Here is a 20,213-nt window from a genome sequence, read left to right on the forward strand (position 1 = left end):
ATGAAGTATGAAAATTAGACTTTAAAGGGATGTCACAAGTCACCATCTAAGACCTTTTCCTGACTCCCCAGTTAAGTATATATATGTATACATACCTTTATGACAAAAAAAAAAAAAAAGGTTTTAAACATTATGTAGTGAATTATGCATCACAGAAGAGTGAAAAATAAGTAAAATGGGTTTAAATTTTGCCTGGCCTTTAATTTCAGTCCCTGGCTCCTATATAGATTTGAATTTGAATTGCTAGCCAAGTTTATAACCAAATTAACCTTGTCATTATGGCTGTTTTAACCCTGTAAGCTTCTGGCTTCAGCATTTCCAGTTTGTTACTTGCTTCATACTGTTTACTCAGCCAAGCTTTACATCTCTGACAGGGTGTTTAGAAGGCAGAATTATGCTTCCTTCGGAAATGACAGCAGATTTAATGCACAGAACTGTATTCTGGGAAGAAGAATAACTTGATAGTGAATTGTGTAATACACCATTTCTCTGGAATGCTGTGCCTCCAGCCTCAGTTTGCAAAAGAGGATGGGGGTCATTCTCTGTGTCCCCTCAACAGGAAAGCATGGAGCGGTGCTGGAGGGCCCAGGCTGGGGTGCTGAGCACCCCAGTGCTTCAGCCCTGACCAGTGATGCTCACTGATGTTTGTTGGATGTGTTCAGGTCATTGAGCTGCGGCGGCCGATGGACTCACGCCTGGAACATGTGGACTTTGAATGCCTTTTCAAGTGCCTCAGTGTCCGTCAGATCATCAGGATCTTTGCTTCTCTCCTCTTGGAGCGGCGTGTGATATTTGTAGCAGATAAGCTCAGGTAAGTGGCAAAGGGAGCTGAACCATATATTGTTCAGGGCAGTACTATCTCTGGATACAAAAAGCTTTATGAAATGTCCAGAATGGCTGTCAGATGTGAGGATCCCCTCACTGAAGGATTTAAATCATTTTTATATCAATGGAAGTTATTTGTATCAGGTGGGGCACGCATTCGCCAGCGGTCATCAGCTACAAGCCACTTGTTCTTTTTTACTTCCTTGTCTGTAAAATGGCAATGCCAATACTCACCTGCTTTATAGTCAGCAAATGTTTGCACAGGATTTTGAAGTGATATAGTCCTAGCAATATTTCATTTCAGGTTTTGGAACAGAGTATTCATAAACACTACCAGAGCTCACCTGTGAGGTGTTTCACCTTGGGCCATGCAGTGCAGCCAGGTAGGGAACTGGAGTGCTGGGGGTTCACCAGGTTTGCTCCAGGCAGTACAGAGAGTTTGTAATGGGGTTAGGTTTCAAATCCTGCACTACCAAACCCACCCAGTGGGAGTGTTAATAATGCTGTTACAGTCCATCCCAACTAGTTAGGATATTTTTCCTGGTGCTCTCATGACCTGAAAACATTTCCCTTCCAAAGCTTCACCTTGGGCTCCTTGTTACTTCCTTTCAACATACCTCTTACTTCCCTGCTCTTTGTTTGCAACCTCCCCTCCTTGGCTCCTCTGAGGCATGAACTCACCCCAAAGCGTAAGGAGTGAGAGCAACAGGTCACAACTCCACATGGTCTTTACCAAGGAAACAGGAGCTCTGTGTAGACTCCACTCCTGCCCTACAGCAAAGAATCATCCCTTTTTTAGATGTTAGTGTAATCCATATAGCAAAGTGTGGACATTGTAAAGATGTTCTTTGCTGTGGCATGATAAATAATAAAAGATGGCAAATAAAAATAAAGGTCATAATTTATTAGACTCAGGAACATGCAGTGTCTTTTAAAAGGACACAAAAAACTGTATGGGTGGTTAAAAACACAGATGGATCTACCCAAACAAACTCTGTTAAACACTTTATCAGTCCCAACCTTCTCTGAATGACCGCCAGAAATAATAGCTGTACTTAGTGGCCGCCAGTGTATATAATAGCAAAAATACTTTGCATAGTAAAAGCTTTACAACCTTTAAGGGAGAATTTCTTAAAGCTGCAGACCCTTCTCAGGTTATAAAGTTACTTCCTTAGCAGTCTTTTTTGTTGTCTAGCACAACAGGAACATTTTATTTCATCCATTCCCTTGTCAGTAACCCTTAGTTTGAATGACCATTTGGGGTGACTTAATTTCACATAAACTCCTGATGAGAACTGTGTAGCAAGTCCAGGGTTTCTGTGATACTTTAGTAGGCATGTGAGTCATACCATGAATATTGGGGCAAGTGGCTTTTGAAAATACTGCTGGTGTGTTCATTCTGGCTTTTTCTACAGCATGCCCCTTTCTATTTTACTGTGCATTTAGCAGAATTATCGGCATCCACAAGTCTGACTGTAACTCAGAATGAGAGAGGTCTGTGTTCCTTCAAATGGCACACTGATTTGAGTGGAATGTCACAGAAATGGTACAGAGAAAATGAGGGCTGTGCTGCCGCCAACTGTTGCTCTGCTTCAGAGTTCCCAGTCACTCCTTTGTAATGTTGTCCTGGTTTGGCAAAGTACCCCAGTCCTCTGTGGACTGTGGGCACAGTACTGTGGGGATGGCTTGCTGCAGGAGACATCTAAAGCCATGAGGGCTGGGACAGAAAGCAGCCATTCCCTGGAGTGTTTCTCTGGGACAGCTGGCCTAGCCAATGCCTTATAATGCTTTTGGGCACTGTTCAGAGAAAAGAAGCAACCATTAAACCTACTTTGACAGGCTTAGGGCAGCTTGGCTTGGAAAACAGTCATGTTGCTGATGCTGAGGGTTCATGGTAACCCAGTACTTCATCAGGCAACCAGGGTTTTATACACATTGCAAGCCTGACTGGAAGCTAAAAGCTTAGGCTTGCCTGTGAAATTACTTTTCTCCTGATAGCTGCTTAGTCCTACAGGACCCAGAGCAGAGTGTCCTGCTTACAGACAAAATGCTGCTGCTCTTCCTTTTGGCACACAGATATAAAGCACCAGGACCAACAGGAACCTGAAATGATAAAGATGCCTTTTGGTAAACACACATCCAAACATTGCGCTCTCCTGCAAAAACAGTTCTCCAGTGAACTGTTGTTTCTGCTGTGAGAGTGAACCATCAGGTGAGGGGCCACTAGCAGGTACATTGGGAAGGGAGGGGATTTAGATGGATCCAAGAGGCTTATGAGGTTTTGTGGTTGCTCCTGTAAGAAGGGACAGAACCTTTCTTATGAAAAGGTTTATGTACACATACTTTTTTGTATCTGCATGTACCCTTTGTTATATACATGTACTTTGTTTTGTTTAAAAAGAGTATGACAAAATCTGATGTGGTAGATAAGGCCCTAGACTAAAGCTTCTGAATCCTGAGCTCTTCTTCTGAAGCCTCTGACCTGCTGTGTGACACATGCTGGAAACATATCTCCTCTTTCTTATCTTTTGTCTGGTCTGTCTGGGATCCTAAACGCCCCAGGACAGAGCCTGCTTCTTGTTCTGTGTGTGTAGGCAGCTCTACTTGATGCAGTGTGGCCCCTCTCAGCATGGGGATCTAGGAGGCACTGTGAAATAGAAGCTAATAGTGAGTCCTTTGACAAAGGCCTGGAGAAAGTGACAGTGGATTTAAATTCAATACTTACTGAGGTTTTAATGGGGATGAAGTATAAAATAAAACACTCTGGCTATGAGCGAGTAACTGTCTGCCTTGGAACCTTTGCCTTGTTGGACATGAATTTTGTTTATGGGCATCACAGCTGAAACCAAAGGAGTTTACCAGTAAATGTGGAGGAAAAAAAAAAAGTGAAATATCTTACAGGTCCAGTCTGTGGGTCCAAAAAATGACAGCAGGAAATTAAAAACATTTTACAAGGGTTTGATTTCTTCGTGTACCCAAAAAATAGCTTAGATGTTGAGATTTAGGCTTCAAACAATGAGTTGCAATGGGCTTTTGTGGTGCCTGTTTAACAGGTCTCCAAGCAATAAACTATTTCACACATTATACAAGTTTGGGAGAGTCATACCTAGTGAAGTGAGATCCATTCAATAAATTGTTATTTATGGTTCTTATAGTGCCCAGAATGTGAAAATTTATAGTCCTTGACCTTTACACAGAAGAGGCTGCCGTTTTTCAGCACAGAAAGTGGTGCTACCAGCAATGAGGAAACAATAGTACAGTTCTGAAGGACGGGACTATGAGCTTGCCTTGGTTAGTTATGTGCAGTTAGGTTTGGGAGTTTTTTACCCCAGTAACTTGTTTATATATTTTTTTCTGCTTGAAATTGGGTGAATAAATCCCTGTGGCTATTTGCTCACCTTCAGAAATTAATTTGAATCCGCCAGCAACCTTTCAGTATTTTGCTTTCCATGGACAGTTAAGAAGACAACAGAGAAATAAAGGTAACAATAGAGAAACTTGGAATAATAACTCATAAAGAAGTAACTTAAAGCTCCTGTTCCTTAAACATCTGCTGAAAGCACAACTGAGGTGCTATGTCTCATCTCAGTTCAATCCCTGTTCCAGCTGGGAGCCCCTCTTTATGTCCCTGGCATTCTGCCTGCTCACCCCAAATCCAAAACAACCCCACAACGCTACCAGCTGCAAAGGGAGAGCTGCTGTAGCGCAGTTTCAAAGCCTAGGCAGCAGATGCAGAATCAGTGGGTTCTGGGGCTCAGGGAACGTTCGTGTTGCTGCAGGCACAAAGGTAGCAACAGAAAATAAATAGAAAGAAAACACTGGAAGAAAAGTATTTCTCTGCTTGTTTTAGTTTTATGCTGGGGAAACAAATTTGTGGACGTGTTTGCTGAGGGGGTAATGTATCCATGCTTGTGAGAACAGTCTCTTTGCCTTTTCCCCTGAATGTTTGGAGAGGGGGAAAGGAAGGCCTTGGCCACCTCCAAGTCCCTTTGTTATAACCCCATTTTTAATAACTAAAAACCACTCTTGCTGTAATCCACTGTATTGTGAAGGACTCTGAGCATATTTTGCTTACATTTTACTTCTGAGTCCAGTCCAATGGCAGCCAGAGTCAGTGGGAGTGTTTGGATGAGGCTTGTCTTTTGCTGTGGATCTAAATCCAAGAATATTCCTTTCAGTGGCCTTCCTGAAGCTTTAGGGGCTGTGAAAGGCTAATATAGAGTCCTTGCTATTGTAAAAGGCCAAATAACTTCTCATTGCTGTAAATTTTGTTTTTATGAGAGATATTTCAGCTACTTCTCAGTGAAGCAGGAGCATGGGCCTCAAGGAAAAAAATCTCTGTTGACAGCAATGGGTTTTATGCTCCTAAAACCAGATAGGTGAACTTGGAAATGTACACCAAAGAAAAGGTGAGCTAGGCATTTCTCTAAGCGACAGTGCCGGCTCAGGAAGTCCCCTCTCTTGCCCTCCTTGTTTGCTTCTGCCCTGTGCCACACTCTCCCTCACTCAGGAGGCTGTGCTGGCCCAGACACAGTAGGAATTGCTCATTTTTTCAGAGTTTCTTCAAGCCAGACGGGTCCCTTGGCCGGGTCAGACCAGGAGCTTCTGTGCTGGGAGAGGGGCAGAGCAGGGGGCTGGGGCTGGGGCTGGGGCTGGGCAGGAGCATTGGGAAGGTCACACTTCAAGGTCGTGTTGCCACTGAAAGGGGTCTGTCATGCACCATCCTTAGGTGTGAGCCAACTGAATTTACATTCATGAGATACAGTAAATTTGTGAATAAACCCACAAGGTTTTACCTATGTGCACAGGAGATCTGTGGGAATGAGGCTGAGGAAATGTTGGATGACAGTGAACTTTAGTGCTGTTAAATCTCCTGCACATTACTGTCTTCCTCCCTTAGGCATGACCACAGACTACTTTGTCTTCCCAAGGAGCGTTTTTTTCCCCCTCCATGTTTCTCTGCCCCTCTCCCACCAGCACAGGTCCCCTGGCCCAACACAGACCAGCAGTCTGTCACCTGGTATGCTGCAGCCCCCTGAAACCCTCCTCTGCAGTGCTCACCCCATGAAGTCAAGAGGTGCTGTTGCAAGGAGAAGCTAGGCACCTATGAGGTGGGAAGACTTTATCCTGTTAAAGATAAAAACCTCCTTGCCTCTCCCCAAAGTAGTATTTTGGACTGCCAGGAGGAATCTGTCTTCCGGCACAAGTGTAGAAAGTCCAGGCAGATCCCAGACCTGACCAAAGGTTATGGGCTCCAGACAGAAACACTGAGTAATACAGGACAGAAGCACAAGTATGTAAATACTGGGGGAAGTCATCCCACAGGCATGTCTCTGTTAACTTTGTGGAGCAAAAGGGGAGCAGAGTGTACTTGTATACAAGGGCAAAGGCTTTCAGAACAAACGACGACATTTCCCTAATCTCACGGAGGACACAGCTTAGGGCTGTCCTTGTAACGCCCAGGATGTTTGGGGAGCATTGACGCTTGTCCTCATATTTGAACTGTTGTTTAGGAGTTGTGAGGCCATGCTAGAAAGCTGCGCTGTTAGCAGTTGAGAGGCAGCCTGGTCTCAGTCCCTCAGTGCCTACCTGGAAAAACAGCATTAGGGATCCTCTAATCCAGCAGACAAAATCATGGCATGATCTTGTAGCTCAAGTTAAAACACACAGATTTGAATTGGAGATAAATGTCAAGGTTTTAGTAGTCAGAGTAAACTATTGTACCTCAGCCCTCTAGCAAGCTAAACTTTTGGGCAGATTACTAAAGTGAAAGCTTATTCCCTATTTCCTTATTGTTTATTTTTAATTAACAAAGGTAGGATATAATTATTACAAACTAACCATGGCAATGATAGTCCTGACCAGGCTCACCTGCTGCCTGGGAATGTTCCTTTCCAGTATTTTGCCATATCGTAAAACTTGTAAAATCTGCCAACCTGCAGGTTAAAAAGTAAAAATGTGTGTGTTAGGACAAAGAGAGAAAGTGTGCTCAGTAAACAGACAGTGAGCTTTGGCCAGTAATAAAGATTTCCTTCACTTTCCCCTGTCTCAAAAACCTCCGGAAAAAAAAAAAAAAAGGTGAGATAAATTTCACTTTTGTTGTCATCTTAGAAAATACTAAAATTTAAGTTCCTTGTTCTTCGCGTGTATCTTAGCGCAGTGCCCGGTGTATCAAGATATTACCTGAAGTTATGTGGTGTTCTCTGTTCTGGTATGATGGGACATTTACAGTGACAGAAAAGCTTTTCTGTCCACATGCTTCTAAACAAACAGTCATGGGGGAATGACGAAAGGACAGGCAAGTGCCATGATGGACCCGCAACCCTTCTGCTCCACGTTGCCTGGTGTACTCGTAACGTGCTGTGGGGACGTGTTCAGGTAATTACAGTGAGGCTGCTGGTGCAACCGTACTGGTAGGATCAGATAGCACAAGACAGGAAAGGATGTTGCAGCCTTAAGCTAAAGGGGATGTGGTCAGAGAAGAGTTTATGAATGAAGATGTTGCCCATTCAATTTTCTGTAAAATATGGTAAGGAGGGACCAGATGATGTGACACAAAATGGGACACAGACGATGACACAAACCATTGGGAAAGTCTGCTTCATGAACTGCACTCGCTGACATGACAGTGTGGCAAACCATGAATTAAAGTCAGAGAAAACAAGTCCAGAAACTGGGTTGTAAGCACTGCGTTTATCATAAAAAACCCTCCTACCTGGAATCAGCAGCAGCACCGGGGAACCAGCGTCTGAGCTCTCTGTGACTCACCTTCAGTCACTGGAGTCTGTCCCAAAGTTAACTGTTACTGGTGCCTCACTGATAAGGAACTGCAGCGCTGCTTTTGCCAGACAGGTGAGGCCATATTGTGTGATTCCTTTATGAGAATTTTACATGCTTGGCTTTTCTGAGACTGCACTGTAGAAAGCACCAGATAAAACCTGACTTGTGATTCATTTCTTGGAAAACAAGGTTTGGGTTTAGCTTGCTTTCATGAGAGAAGAAACCATCATTTGAGGGGTGTGAGGGTTAAATAGCTACACTCTTTGAGTTGTAAGCATAGTTTAAAAAGATTCTGCAGAGGACAGTAACTGATAGTTGGGCTGATGTGATGTGGAAAATATGCATTTCCTCCTCAGTCTGTGCCCCTCTCTCCCTGCCAGTGTTATTGCTGAGGTCTTGTTTGCAGTCTGTGAGGTATCACAAAGGTCACTTGCAGCTAACGTGTCAGCATTCAAATTAAGGGAGCCACCATGACTTGACTCTGCCTTTCACCCTTGGCAAAAGCACAGTTAAGTTCTCACTTTAGCACCAGGCTGGTGCTGCCAGGGGGGGAAAGCCTGGCTTGGCAGGTGAGGAAGCAGTGCATGGACCCCACAGACTGACGGGCACCATGCAAGAGCAGTGCTCTGGGTTTGACAAATCGTTCACCCACCCTGGGAAACATTCAGCTCCTGAATAGCATTTTTCCTTTGTCAGGCTCCTGTGCAGACTGAGGGATTTACACTGGCTTCTGGACTGAGAGTGAGTGGTTAGCTCACTGCTAACACTGAGTACTAATGTATGTTACAGGCCGTAACAGACAGGGGAGATGTCATTTGTGCTTTAGAGAGCTCTTTACCCAGCTGCATACATCAACTGTAGCAGTATTTGTTGTAGTGTGGTTAATGATTAAGTATGAAATGTTTAAAACTGGCTGCTGCGTTTGAGTTGGCCTGAATGGACTTGGCTCACCATGATTCTCACATGAATTATACGTGTTCCCCTCTGTGTCATGATCACATTTACACTAGGGAATTCCCTATTTTATTTAGACACTAGGAGCAGAGCTTTCTATTGGCCCATCTCCTTTGGCATCAAGAGAACAAGTAACCTAAAATATACCCTTACAGATTTGTCTGTATTTCCTGAAAAGAAGGATGTCAGGTATTGATCAGAGATACAGTATTAGCTGCATACTTTAGACCAACTACTAAAGACCTCATGTCATGACTCTTCATTTACCTCTTACTTAAGTGTTGGCTTTAAAAAAAAAAAAATCACAATGCAAAATATTACTTTGGCTTTTACTGCCCAAACTCACTCAATTTTCCATGTAATATGCACCCACTGTTTTGATTTTAAACATCTAATTGATTATTCTAGAGAAAGGTCAGATTTAGTAACAGGAAATTCAGAAAGTGCAGAACCCTCTTTCAAGTCACATATGCAACCACACCATCCTGAACTTCCTGCAGCTATTCAGATTTGTCCAGATTTATCTGAAGGTCAGGTGAGGAGAGATGCCTTGGCTGTGGCAGGGGAGTTGTCCTCCCTGTGTACCCCTACATGGGGGTGGGCCCTTTACAAGAAGGATTCTGCCACAAGGAATTCTCAATCCAGGAGGCTGAAATCCAATTATTTAATTAAAATTTAAATTAAATTATTAAAATTTAATAAATATATTAATACTATATTTAAATGAAATTAAAATTATTTAATAGCTTCAAAAATTACAGTCTCTACTTCCAAACCACTTTATAAAGGCTTGAAGGATTCTCTGTAGTTTGCTTTACCCCTGAAGGGCTTCTAGAAAAGTAAAAAATTATTAAAATTTCAGAAGCTGAAACATGCCTTGCTGATGAGAGTCTGAGTTTACAGCCATTTAGACAGCACTCCTCTCCACAGCAGTCAGGGTACGCACGGTTCAAAAGAGGCTATCGTGTCTTGTGTGTGTACCTGTGGGCTGAGCTGATTAAAATAGAAGTGGAAAAAGAAAAAGTCTTTGAGGCTTCATTTCAGCTAAGTATTTCAGCACAATTAAAGTAAAACAAGGCTGAAACTTGTGCCAAAATACTTTGCTGAATCAAAGCCTAAACCAGTATTTTGCCTGTCCCCTCATGCTTTGCTTTAACTGGTGAAGCCAGGCATGAGCTGACTATAATTCCTGCTTCTCTGTAATCATTAGAAATAATTTTTCTATCAGTGTCTAGATAAATCACTGTATTAGAATTAATTTGGGTCAAACAGCAATAAGCTGAGCACAAATTCTGATGTTTGTTTTGATCATAATCTTCTGTGTCTCATAACTGTTGTGGAGGAAACTTGTCTTTTTGGTTTGAAAATTATTCCTGATAGAAACTTGCTTTGCCTGAAATTGGAAAACAAAATAATTATCCAGAGGCAGACACACAAGCTTAAAAATTTCAGTGAAAACAAGTTAAATTTTGAATCTTGATCATGTGAAAACAGTGCCTTACGAATGCAAGCAATTCTACAAGTAGGCAGATGTCCCATACTGTCAGTAATTGCACACTTATCCCTGCACACCCAGGTACCCTTTAATCCCTGAGCAGCAGTGATGTTACCCATGACAGCTTCGCTTCTCAAAAAATCTCCATTTCAGCTTTGCTTCAGGATTAGTTTACAAGCACAAAAGTACGTATTGCTGCATGTTGTTCCTGGTGAGAAGTTTATCCCATATGCTTCCTGCACTCATCTTCTGCCACGGCCCCCTCTCCACCCCCTCCAGCCCTCATGCTGTGCCTCCGAGTGTGCCTGTTCCTGAGCGCCTGTGCTTGCACATCCCCAAACCTGGGGCTGCAGCTGTGCAGTCGGCTGGCTCCATAGCCGTGCTCTCTTTTCCTCTACCAACAGTGACTCACGTGGTTTTATTTTGAAATGTTCACAGGGTAAGTCGTCTTGCTAAAAAGCTGCAAGAACATGTAATTTCTTTGGTTTGAGTTAAGAGAGGAATTGAAGATTTTTTTTTTTTTCTCCTTTAAACATTCTAGAGTGGTAACAGAGAAACAATCAGCAGTAATTTTGCACAGGAAGAAATGCTGTCATGTCTGACACTTTTACACTGGCTAGAAAACTGGAAATGTCCTGCCCCATTGTATCAAGACTTTCTCAAATTCTCCTTTTATTCCTCCCTGCCCTATTTGGTAAATAGTTGGTGGTATCTGGGTTAAGGAAACGTGTCCTCACAGCCCAGCAGCCCTGGGAGTGAAGCACAAGCCATTTATCTGGGGTCTCTGGGTTCACACAGCCCCAGAAGAAGGGTGCCTGGGTGTCAAGGTGGGTACTGGAGCTGAGCCCCTATGCTGCAGAGCGGGGAGATGGTGGTAACATCTCTCCATTGTCAGCCAGCTCTTCCAACAGGCCAGGGATCCTTAAAGGCTTGCTTTAAAAACTAACCTTCTGTGTTAGCTGAGTGCTGCAGGAGCTGATTACAGTGAGACAGCTGGAGTATGGAGACTGTCGCTTATGATACTGATAAGTTTTCATTTATGTATTGTCCCTGATTCTATTACTTAGTCTTATCCACCCGAATAAAAGTTCTGCTATTATTTATTTTCATCCAAACAGAGAAAGCTTTATTTTTTCAGAGCTGAGGTGTGTATTGTTTCTGGCACAAAAGATTCTGCTTTGCTCTGAATTACTGCCTGCACAGTAACAGCAATCCTACATGCACTCCATCTCCCAACTGTAGCAGTCTGCTACGATTTTTAGTTCTATTTTCTCTTTACTTGATGCTTTTTAAGCTTTCTGCTTTGTCCTTCCCCTCCTCTGCAGTCCGTGTGTGCTGGAGGGGAGATGGGCTGAATCCTCATCCCTGTAGCCTTTTCCCAGAGCCTTTTACAGAGTACTCTGCAAACCTCAGACCATTTTATCTTGCAGCATTGTCATACTTTTCCTTCTGTCTCTCAGAGACTGGAGTCAATCCAGTACCTGGGGAGGCATTGAAGGGTGATAGGAGGCAAGTCTCAGGCATCTGGTGTTGCTTAATGGCACAAGGGTAGGAGCTGTCACAGAAGAGTGTGGCCGTGGCCTGTGATGAGGCACTTGGGTGTATAACACCCACCCAAATCGAGGTATTACAACTGGGAAGGACAGAGCCTCCAGACTCCAACCTCCAGAGAGCAGATGAGAGGATGTGGGTCAGGGAGGTAACTCGGTCACAGAGCAGTTGTGGGCTGGAGCATGTGTGTGTTAACACAGCAGATGAAAGATTTCAGCAAATGTGGACAGAGTAACATAATTAAATCAGCAGAGAGAAATGAGAAACATGAAAAGGTTGTGGAAAAGTAAACACAGGCAGTGGAAACACTTCTTCATGAATTTACATTTTTGGCTACGTTTCTCCATCTGAGGAAGCAGAGGAACCAGATTCTAACAATTGGTCCCAGTCCTGTGCATGGTCCATAGCATCTGCATAGCACAGAGCTGGCACCAGCCCTGGGGTGATGGAGCCACTGTGTGCCTTGGCCCCGGTGTAAGGGGTGGTCTCCCCTCCCCTCCTGCCTCAGTAAACTTGTTCCTTGGGAGAGGAGGAGGAAGGGGAAGGGATATTCTCACCCTCCCCTCCTTCGATGTAAACCCCATAATTACTGTGGAGAGGCACGAAAGTAGCAAGGTAGGATAAGGGAGCCCTGTCAGCAAATGTCCATGCTAGAGGCTTAGTCCTGGACTTAGGAGATGCTCAGGGTGTGAGGCTCCCTTGGCTCTGTGAGAAATCATATGTGATAGAGAGGGAAGTGAGAGAGAATATAACTCTTGGCTATTATAAAGAGAACTATCAGATGTATCTGTGGACTATTTCCGTGAGTAGTATGTGTAACTGGATGTGATTTTAACATTTCATAAGAGTTGGTGATTTGCAGTACACAACAAGCCACGGTTCTCTGAAACAGACACATCAGCAGCAGCATCTGCATCGGCAGTGCTCCCCGCAGCCTGGGCAGTGTCTGTTCACTGTTCAACAGCGGACCATGTGTGTTTCTCAGAATATGGTAATTGTGCTGTGATTAGATGTTAATATAGCCTGGACTTGGGGTCATCCGTTGGTTGACCAACCTAGAAATTAATAGCAGACTTCCTCCCATCTAAAGGACAGTAAATGTTCTTGTTAAGTCAAAGTTAAGTCACATTAATTTGCTTTTGACATAGGCCTAAGCCATGTTCACAAGCAGTCCCCACCATTCAGCTGAGTCATGGTAACGTCTGAAATTCCTGCACCTCAGCTCTTAGTCTGAGCCTTGAGTCTCCACAGCCAACTACACAACAAGGAAAAGTTTCTATGTGCTATCACGAGAAAATTATTTGGAAAAGGAAATAGCCTAAAAGAACAGAAATCAAATTTGAGTGGGAAAGAAGCATTGTCATCTTTTGTCTGTAACACGATAAAAGTTTTAATGATAATGTTGTCTTTCCATATTTGAAAAGATTTATCAAGCTGTGTATTTGTAAAGGAAAAATGTCTCTGATTTCCTATAATTATTGATAGACTTATAATGAATATGTCAGAAATTTGTGATTAAGAATGCCTCAATAAGACTATATAATGTCTTATTCATACTTTCATGGGGAGAAGGTCAAACACTGAAGGTTTTTTTTAATCTAGTGAATGAAAGGCACAGGAAGTACCAAAACCTAGGCAAATTCCAAACTGGAAGGAGGAGTGGTGGATTGCCTGTGTTTTGAAATCAATTCAAACTGGGTGTTTTTCTAGAAATTGTTCACTAATTTTGCTTTAGCGGAGTGCAAATTGTTGGGATGAGTTCAGTGGCGTTGGCTGTGTAGCAAGGTTAGATGGTACCCTTACATATCTGCCTGTAAGAAAATTCCCTTATCCCACGAAACCTGCAAACACTGCCTGTGTGTTGGAGGGAGCTGCCAGCGCAGCGCTGGGACCTGGGCACAGCTGGCCCCATGCTGTACGGGGGTGGCTGGAGCCCTGGGATCACCACAGCGCATCTCCCGCTTGTGCACGACTCTGGCAGCGCTGCCCCTCTGAAGTATGGGGTGTTTTATGTTCCTTGTTAGTGCATGGCTCATGCAACAGTTTGGGTTCTTGTTCCCATGTATAGAATTACTTGCACATGGGTAATATAAGAAGTGTTTTCCAGTAGGACGACAGCTAGAACATTACACAGCATTCCTGTAAAACTGCACAGACCCAGTGAAAAAGCCCACTCTCAAAACCTGCTCTGGATTATCAAAACTAGCCTGGGCTATAAAGAGTGAAAACACTTTGAAAATCTAATTTCTTTGACTATTCTGTTGTTTTACTTTGTGTGCTTCACACACCTTAGAGAAAATAAATCATCTGACCTTACTTCTTATTTCTCATAAACAAGAACAGTGGCACAATGTGCGGGTTGCACATCTTGAAATGAAAAACTGGAGTGGACTTGATTTCTCGGGGTAGGGCTTTCTTTTTAATTTACCAAACATGCTTCTTGTGAATAAGAGACCCTTTTAGAAGGATCTGAACCATATTTTAGAGATTTAAACTGGGGGTTCCCTTATATCTATAGTCTCTGAATTTGACCTTACAGAATATGGAAGTTTCACACTGAAGTGAAGATGTGTATCCTTTCTAATTATAAATCTTTCCACCTATGGAAGAGCCACAGGCACTTTGTACAAGCAGGAATTTGGTAAAAGCACGTGGGACTCCCTCTGCACAAGCAGTGTCTGGGAGGGAGGGCAGTGGGTGATTCTGAGGATGGAAAGTTTGGAGTGAGTGTTTCATGGGGGTCAGCCTGAGACATCTCACAGGGAAAGATTTTCTGAGGCTGAATTTGGAAAAACTGTGCAGAGCCTTAAAATGCACAGGCCCAGGTGCTGCCAAGGGGGGTGGTGTGACCCGCAGGACACTGGCAGAGCAGGGTGCTGCTGCAGGACACCCCCTCCACAGCTGCTTGCTGTGTCCAGCCTCTGCCCTGCCCCAGCCAGCTCCCAAGAAAGCTCTGGAAGAGAAACGAGTGTCGTGGGCTGGAGCCCGAAGCCTCCCCCAGCGTGGGAATAGCACGCACAAGAGGATGCAGGGGCTGATTTACGTCACAGGACTGAGTGTAAAACAACAAGTTACAAAAGGGCATTCTATAGAAAGGAAAAAAAATATTAACTGAGTATCAGAAGAATGTTTGTTTTCCTGCTTTTAGCTTAACGTGGCTCTTTTTTTAGTCACTCAGCTAAGATGACCGAATTTGTAGTAGTTGAAAATACCACAGAGTCATTAAAGTGAGCTTGAGAAAGGGCTGTGAGTCTGTACCGTGCTCCACAGCTCTTCTGAAACACACCACTATGCTTGCTATGGCAGACTCTCGAGACCAAAAAATGAGTCAAGGGCAGCTATTAAAAAAAAAGAAAGAAAAAAAATAAATGCATCATTTTACAACAAATCTGTGTCAGACAACCTATGTTATAAAAACATGCTATTCATAGATGTTAAAGGAAATGGCAAGAAAAGACCAACAACCTGTTATTTGCAGTGAAAGACAAGCATTTGCTCTTCCCCAACCTTTTCACTCCTTGTCCTGTAATTCTCACTTTTCCCATTCAGCAAACTTCAAAGGTTAATCACTGACAGGAACAAACAGGTGAAACCTTTCTCCTGGCCTTGGAATAACCCACAACTGAAAATGCTCAGGAGGGTTATTCCAGTGGAGGTCTGATGCCACCTAAAGTCTCCAGCAAGTCTTGCAGTAGAAGAAATCGGCATTTCCCCCCAGCATTCTCAAGCAGTAACAGCTCTGAAGTTATTAGTTATTTATAGTGCTTTGTGGCTACATTAAGCACAGCAGAAGTTTGCACTGTGAGAAAATTAGCTCAGTCATGCTAGGCTGGGTAAGAATCCAAATTTCTGTCATCCTCTGCCTGCAAGCAGACATTGTAACTCACTCCAAAATCAAAGCTCTGAAATGGAGAGCCTGTCTTTATTCCCCTGATGCTAAAACTAGCCTGGTAATGATGTTCCTTTATTTTTAACATTTGGAAGCCATGTAACTGTAAAAGGCAATCAGCTTCAGTAGATGGAAGGAAAATGTACGCAAGACGTTTTCCATTAATTATATTAAGCCCCAGTATTTAGGGGATACCGATGTGTACTTTGGAGTACTGAGCAGGATTAATGCCTCTCTTGTTAAGAGTCGGTCAATAAGCCCATCAAAATGTATTGCAATAAAAATATACAAACTCTGAAAAATGTGTTGCTTTTACAAGATTTACTTTGGAGCAAGTATTGATTGTTGGGGTTTTTAAACACCTGATTTAGTAGGGTTTTATTTAGAATTTATTTTTTCAATTTTATATTTATTTTTAATTTTCCTTTGTTTGTGCATTAGTGCTCAACATAAGAACATCAGTGTTACGTGTTGTTACTACTGACCTGGTTGTATCGGCTAGGAACAGAAGTTGCTTTTGGATTTTAAGCGTCATTCAAAGTGGCTGCTATCGAGTACTGTTGGGAACATGAAACATCATCTTCTAGATCAAAGTGTCTCCTGACTGTTATAACAAAACTGATTCTAGTTTTTTACCTTTAGTCTCAAGTCACCTAGAGGTGGGCACACAACAGTACCACACCACACAGTAAAGAAATAGTATGGACTAGAAGGGGACAAAGGCAGTCTGAAGTCAGAAGTGATACGTTAAAAGGCATCCTGGGAAACTGGGCAGCCCCGTGGCCACTTGCATTTCTCATGCTCAGTTTATCAGCGGGTGGCAGGTCTTGTAGATGAAGAATAAGCTGTGCTAACGTGATTGTTCCTCTCTCTCCAGCACCCTCTCGAGCTGCTCACACGCTGTGGTGGCCCTGCTGTACCCCTTCTCCTGGCAGCACACCTTCATCCCTGTGCTGCCCTCATCCATGATTGACATCGTGTGCTGCCCTACTCCCTTCCTGGTGGGACTGCTCTCCAGCTCTCTGCCCAAACTGAAGGAGCTGCCTGTAGAGGAGGTAGGAGCTGGCACGAGTTCTTTGCCTGGAGTAAAGCTGAGCTCACCCATTCACACATAAATCCTCATGTTTATTTTAAAATCTGTCTCTTTGTTTCTTCTCTGCCTAATTCTTACGGGTAACTGCCTCTTGGTAAAACTGCAGTAGTAGGTTTCGTTTTCTCTTTATTCTGCCCCTCTTCCCATACCTGGCACCTTGACAGAGAGAAGTGACTGCTAACCTGATCAACAAGTAAGTACAGTGTAAATATGCCGATTTGTTGTGATTTTTGTTGTACCTGGAACAAGAAGAGGAAGACATGAAGTGCCATCTACTATGATACCTATTAATGCTAATGGAATTTGTGCATGAAGCCATAGCCAGCACAGAAAATAAAACCTTTAAGGCTTTTTTTTTTTTAACCTCTAAGACTTTGTTAATACTATATTGGAAATCAAATTAGAGTTGCACTTCATCAGCTCTTCCAGTAAAATACCACAAAAATACTCAAGGGCACACTCTTCTCTTACTCCTATTAGTTTCCTGTCATTTTTCTATGAAATTTTCTTTCCTTGTGCTCACTTTCAGGGCATTCTGTGCCTCTGGCCCACGTAAATCTCTGCTCTGTTTTCCTCCCACTTCCCTAACACTGCTCTCCCACATCTTCCCAGCTTTGTCTCTCAGCTTTGCTGCTTTGTTATTGTTAATATTTCATACCCTTGCCCTTCGGAAGCCCTGCTGCCTCAAATGACACCGTCTTCTTTAAACCCCTCTGAAATACTTTTCATCTGCATGTTAACAAAAACATTTAAGAAAAAAGACCTGCCAAACCCTTTTAGCTTTTTTTTTCCATAGTATGAGGTCTGTTGTATCTAACTATGTTAAACTAGACTTTAATCTCTAAAAACTTCATGTTCTTGTTTTATAAAGCACACACAACCTGTTGTTTCACAGTAGGAATATGACTCATGTTGAGGCTTGAGACGGTGCAGATGATCTTTTGCTATTAAAAGGCAGACACAAATGAATGTTTTCTGTCTCTTCAGACATATTTCACTATAGCGTTTTCTTTTCTTTAGGCTTTGATGGTTAACCTGGGATCTGATCGATTCATCAGGCAGGTAAAGTTCAGCTCAAAATGTTGCCGTGCAGTCTAGCAAGCTGTTTACTCCTCTAGCATGATCAGGTTTCTTTGATTAGTGATATTTGGCAGGAATTGTGCAGTGGGAAAGAGATTAGAAAAAAGAAGTGCTCATTTTCTGTTTCACCTGCAAAGTACTACTTGTCAAGTATGCAAAGGGATTGAGGTTGTGACTGTCAGAAGAAATCAAGAACTGTATTTACAGTGCAAAGAAAACATCCAAAGAAAATAACATTGTGTTAGCAAAAAAACTCACTCTGTTGGAGGTGAAAAGGACAAAAATTGCAAAGTTTCTGAGTGAGAGAGGAAAGGTGAAGAATAGTTTAATGTGGTAAGAAAAGCAGGAGCCTTGTAAACAGAGAGATGAAGGATCATAGAATCCTAGAATGGTTTGGGTTGGAAGGGACCTTAAAGCTCATCCAGTTCCAACCCCCCTGCCATCAGCAGGGACACCTTCCACTAGACCAGGTTGCTCAAAGCCTCATCCAGCCTGGCCTTGAACACTTCCAGGGAGGAGCAGCCACAGCTTCTCTGGGCAACCATCTCCTGATAGTAATGTGGCAATAAATAATTTCAAAATAACAGTCTGCAGGTGAGATGAGTAAACTTGCTTGTAGAGTTCCCTGAAAGACAGGGCTGGTGAATAGTGGTTGCAGAGCTAAGATTCTTGTGTCTACTTGCTTTTGCTGAACAAGCATTAAGATGAAGAGAGCAACAGGGGGAGAACCCAGAAAACAAGATATACTAGAATGTAAGTAAAAACAACTGTTAAGAACCAAAGAAGCTGCCTAAAACCAACTGGAGCAGCTGTGTGTACATGTAGCTAGGCTTTGCATGATATGTATTTAGTTAAAAACAACTATTTGGACTCTTCATCATGTAGAGAGCTGATTCCAAGTTTCTATATGTTTACCTTTCTTTTTGGATTATAATTCCTGATTTAAATCTCCTTAAGAGTGACAAGAAATTTTGTTTAGAAATATGATAGTTGCACATAGATTTTTATTATTTTGTTTATGTAGGCATGACAGCAGCAGATATAAAATGTTTTTCTTCTGACTTTTAAACCTTGTAAAAGTATTTGCTGTAGGTACTGCATGGATTAATGTGGTGTAAAGATTTTTTTTTTCCTGTCAGATGGATGATGAAGACACACTATTACCTAGAAAACTGCAAGCTGCTCTGGAGCAGGCTCTAGAGAGAAAAAATGAACTGATAAATCAGGATTCAGATAGTGATTCAGATGATGGTAAGTTCATTTGGAAATAGAGACTTGTATAAACAAGCATGTAGGTAGTATTGTGACTTTCCATCCAGGAGGAAAAAAAGATGGGATTTTAGTACTCAAATATCTTTTGTGACATCAGAAATAGGCTCTGAACACACAGGGAAGGGGACTCATAGCATCAACCCACAATAATACATTGTCAGCAATGTATTTTAATTTCTTTGTAAATGACATGCACTCCCATGAGTTCCTCTAAACCTTCACTGGAGCAGAGGTTTGCGGATAACTTGGCCTTAATTCAATCCTGATGACTGTACATGCTTAGGGGTGTGACTGAATTTGGAGTTGCTCTTGGCGCTCAGTATATTCAGGGGAGAGAAGCAGGTACCTCCAGAAAATAGTTTCAGTGCAAGAGGTGCTGAGTTGCCTCTGAAGGTTAATATTTCTCTCCAGCAATTATAAAAACAGACCAGGGTGAATTTAAATGCCTGTGGTTAAAAGGTATAAAACAGGCCCCTATTCAGTTTTTGAAATTTATTTCTACTCTTCTGTGTTATTTTAACAGCTCAGAAATTATGAAACCCCAAATTCTACAACATACTCTTTTTGATTAGTTCTTACTAAAGGCTTATTATCCCCCAAGAAACATTTTAATTCTGAGTAATCCAGAAGCTTCTCAAGAAAACGTACTCAAGAGTTAAAATATGAAACATAATTTCAAAGCACCCACAAAATTTTTACTTTTCTGAGCTGTTTCCCGAGGATTTGGATTTTACAGTGACTCTTAGTTATGAAACACCAATTATGTAGATTTGGCACTCTTGATTATAAAGCCATTACCCTCTTCCCTATCTGACAGAGATCCAGGGCTGCAAGGAGCAGGTACAACTCCTTTTGGTTATTAGCACGGCATCAGGAAACTGCTGGATGACAGTACCCTGTGGATGGCAATGCTGAGAGCTCTGGTAGCGGCTGATTTTGGTGTCTTATTACCACCTTATTTTGCAGAATGTAACACCCTGAATGGATTAGTGTCTGAGGTTTTTATCCGATTCTTTGTGGAGACAGTTGGCCATTATTCCCTGTTCCTAACCCAGAATGAAAAAGGAGAGCGTGCCTTCCAAAGGGAGGCTTTCCGTAAATCTGTGGCCTCCAAGAGCATCCGCCGCTTCTTGGAAGTTTTCATGGAATCCCAAATGTTTGCTGGCTTCATCCAGGACAGAGAGCTGAGAAAATGCAGGGCGAAGGGTAAGGGCAGATTTCCTCCCTGCACTGCGGGTCACTTGTTTCTCTCGGGCCCCCGGTTTGTGTCCCCA

The 20,213-nt window shown here is 42.7% G+C and overlaps 1 protein-coding gene across 1 annotated transcript in view; it reads left to right on the plus strand.

The window, feature by feature from the left end:
- Window positions 1–20,145, plus strand: part of DENND2B (DENN domain containing 2B) — a gene marked incomplete at both ends in the record, with an annotated part of 65,888 nt that extends 45,743 nt beyond the window's left edge. Inside the window, 5 exons of the mRNA XM_010175208.1 lie at window positions 663–811; window positions 16,372–16,549; window positions 17,608–17,649; window positions 18,807–18,918; window positions 19,906–20,145. Of these exons, the coding sequence (XP_010173510.1) occupies window positions 663–811; window positions 16,372–16,549; window positions 17,608–17,649; window positions 18,807–18,918; window positions 19,906–20,145 (721 nt within the window). The remainder of the gene's footprint in view (window positions 1–662; window positions 812–16,371; window positions 16,550–17,607; window positions 17,650–18,806; window positions 18,919–19,905) is intronic.
- Window positions 20,146–20,213: the final 68 nt, after the last annotated feature.

This window comes from Antrostomus carolinensis, unplaced genomic scaffold, assembly GCF_000700745.2.
Source record: "Antrostomus carolinensis isolate BGI_N321 unplaced genomic scaffold, ASM70074v2 scaffold919, whole genome shotgun sequence".
Classification (NCBI taxonomy): domain Eukaryota; kingdom Metazoa; phylum Chordata; class Aves; order Caprimulgiformes; family Caprimulgidae; genus Antrostomus; species Antrostomus carolinensis.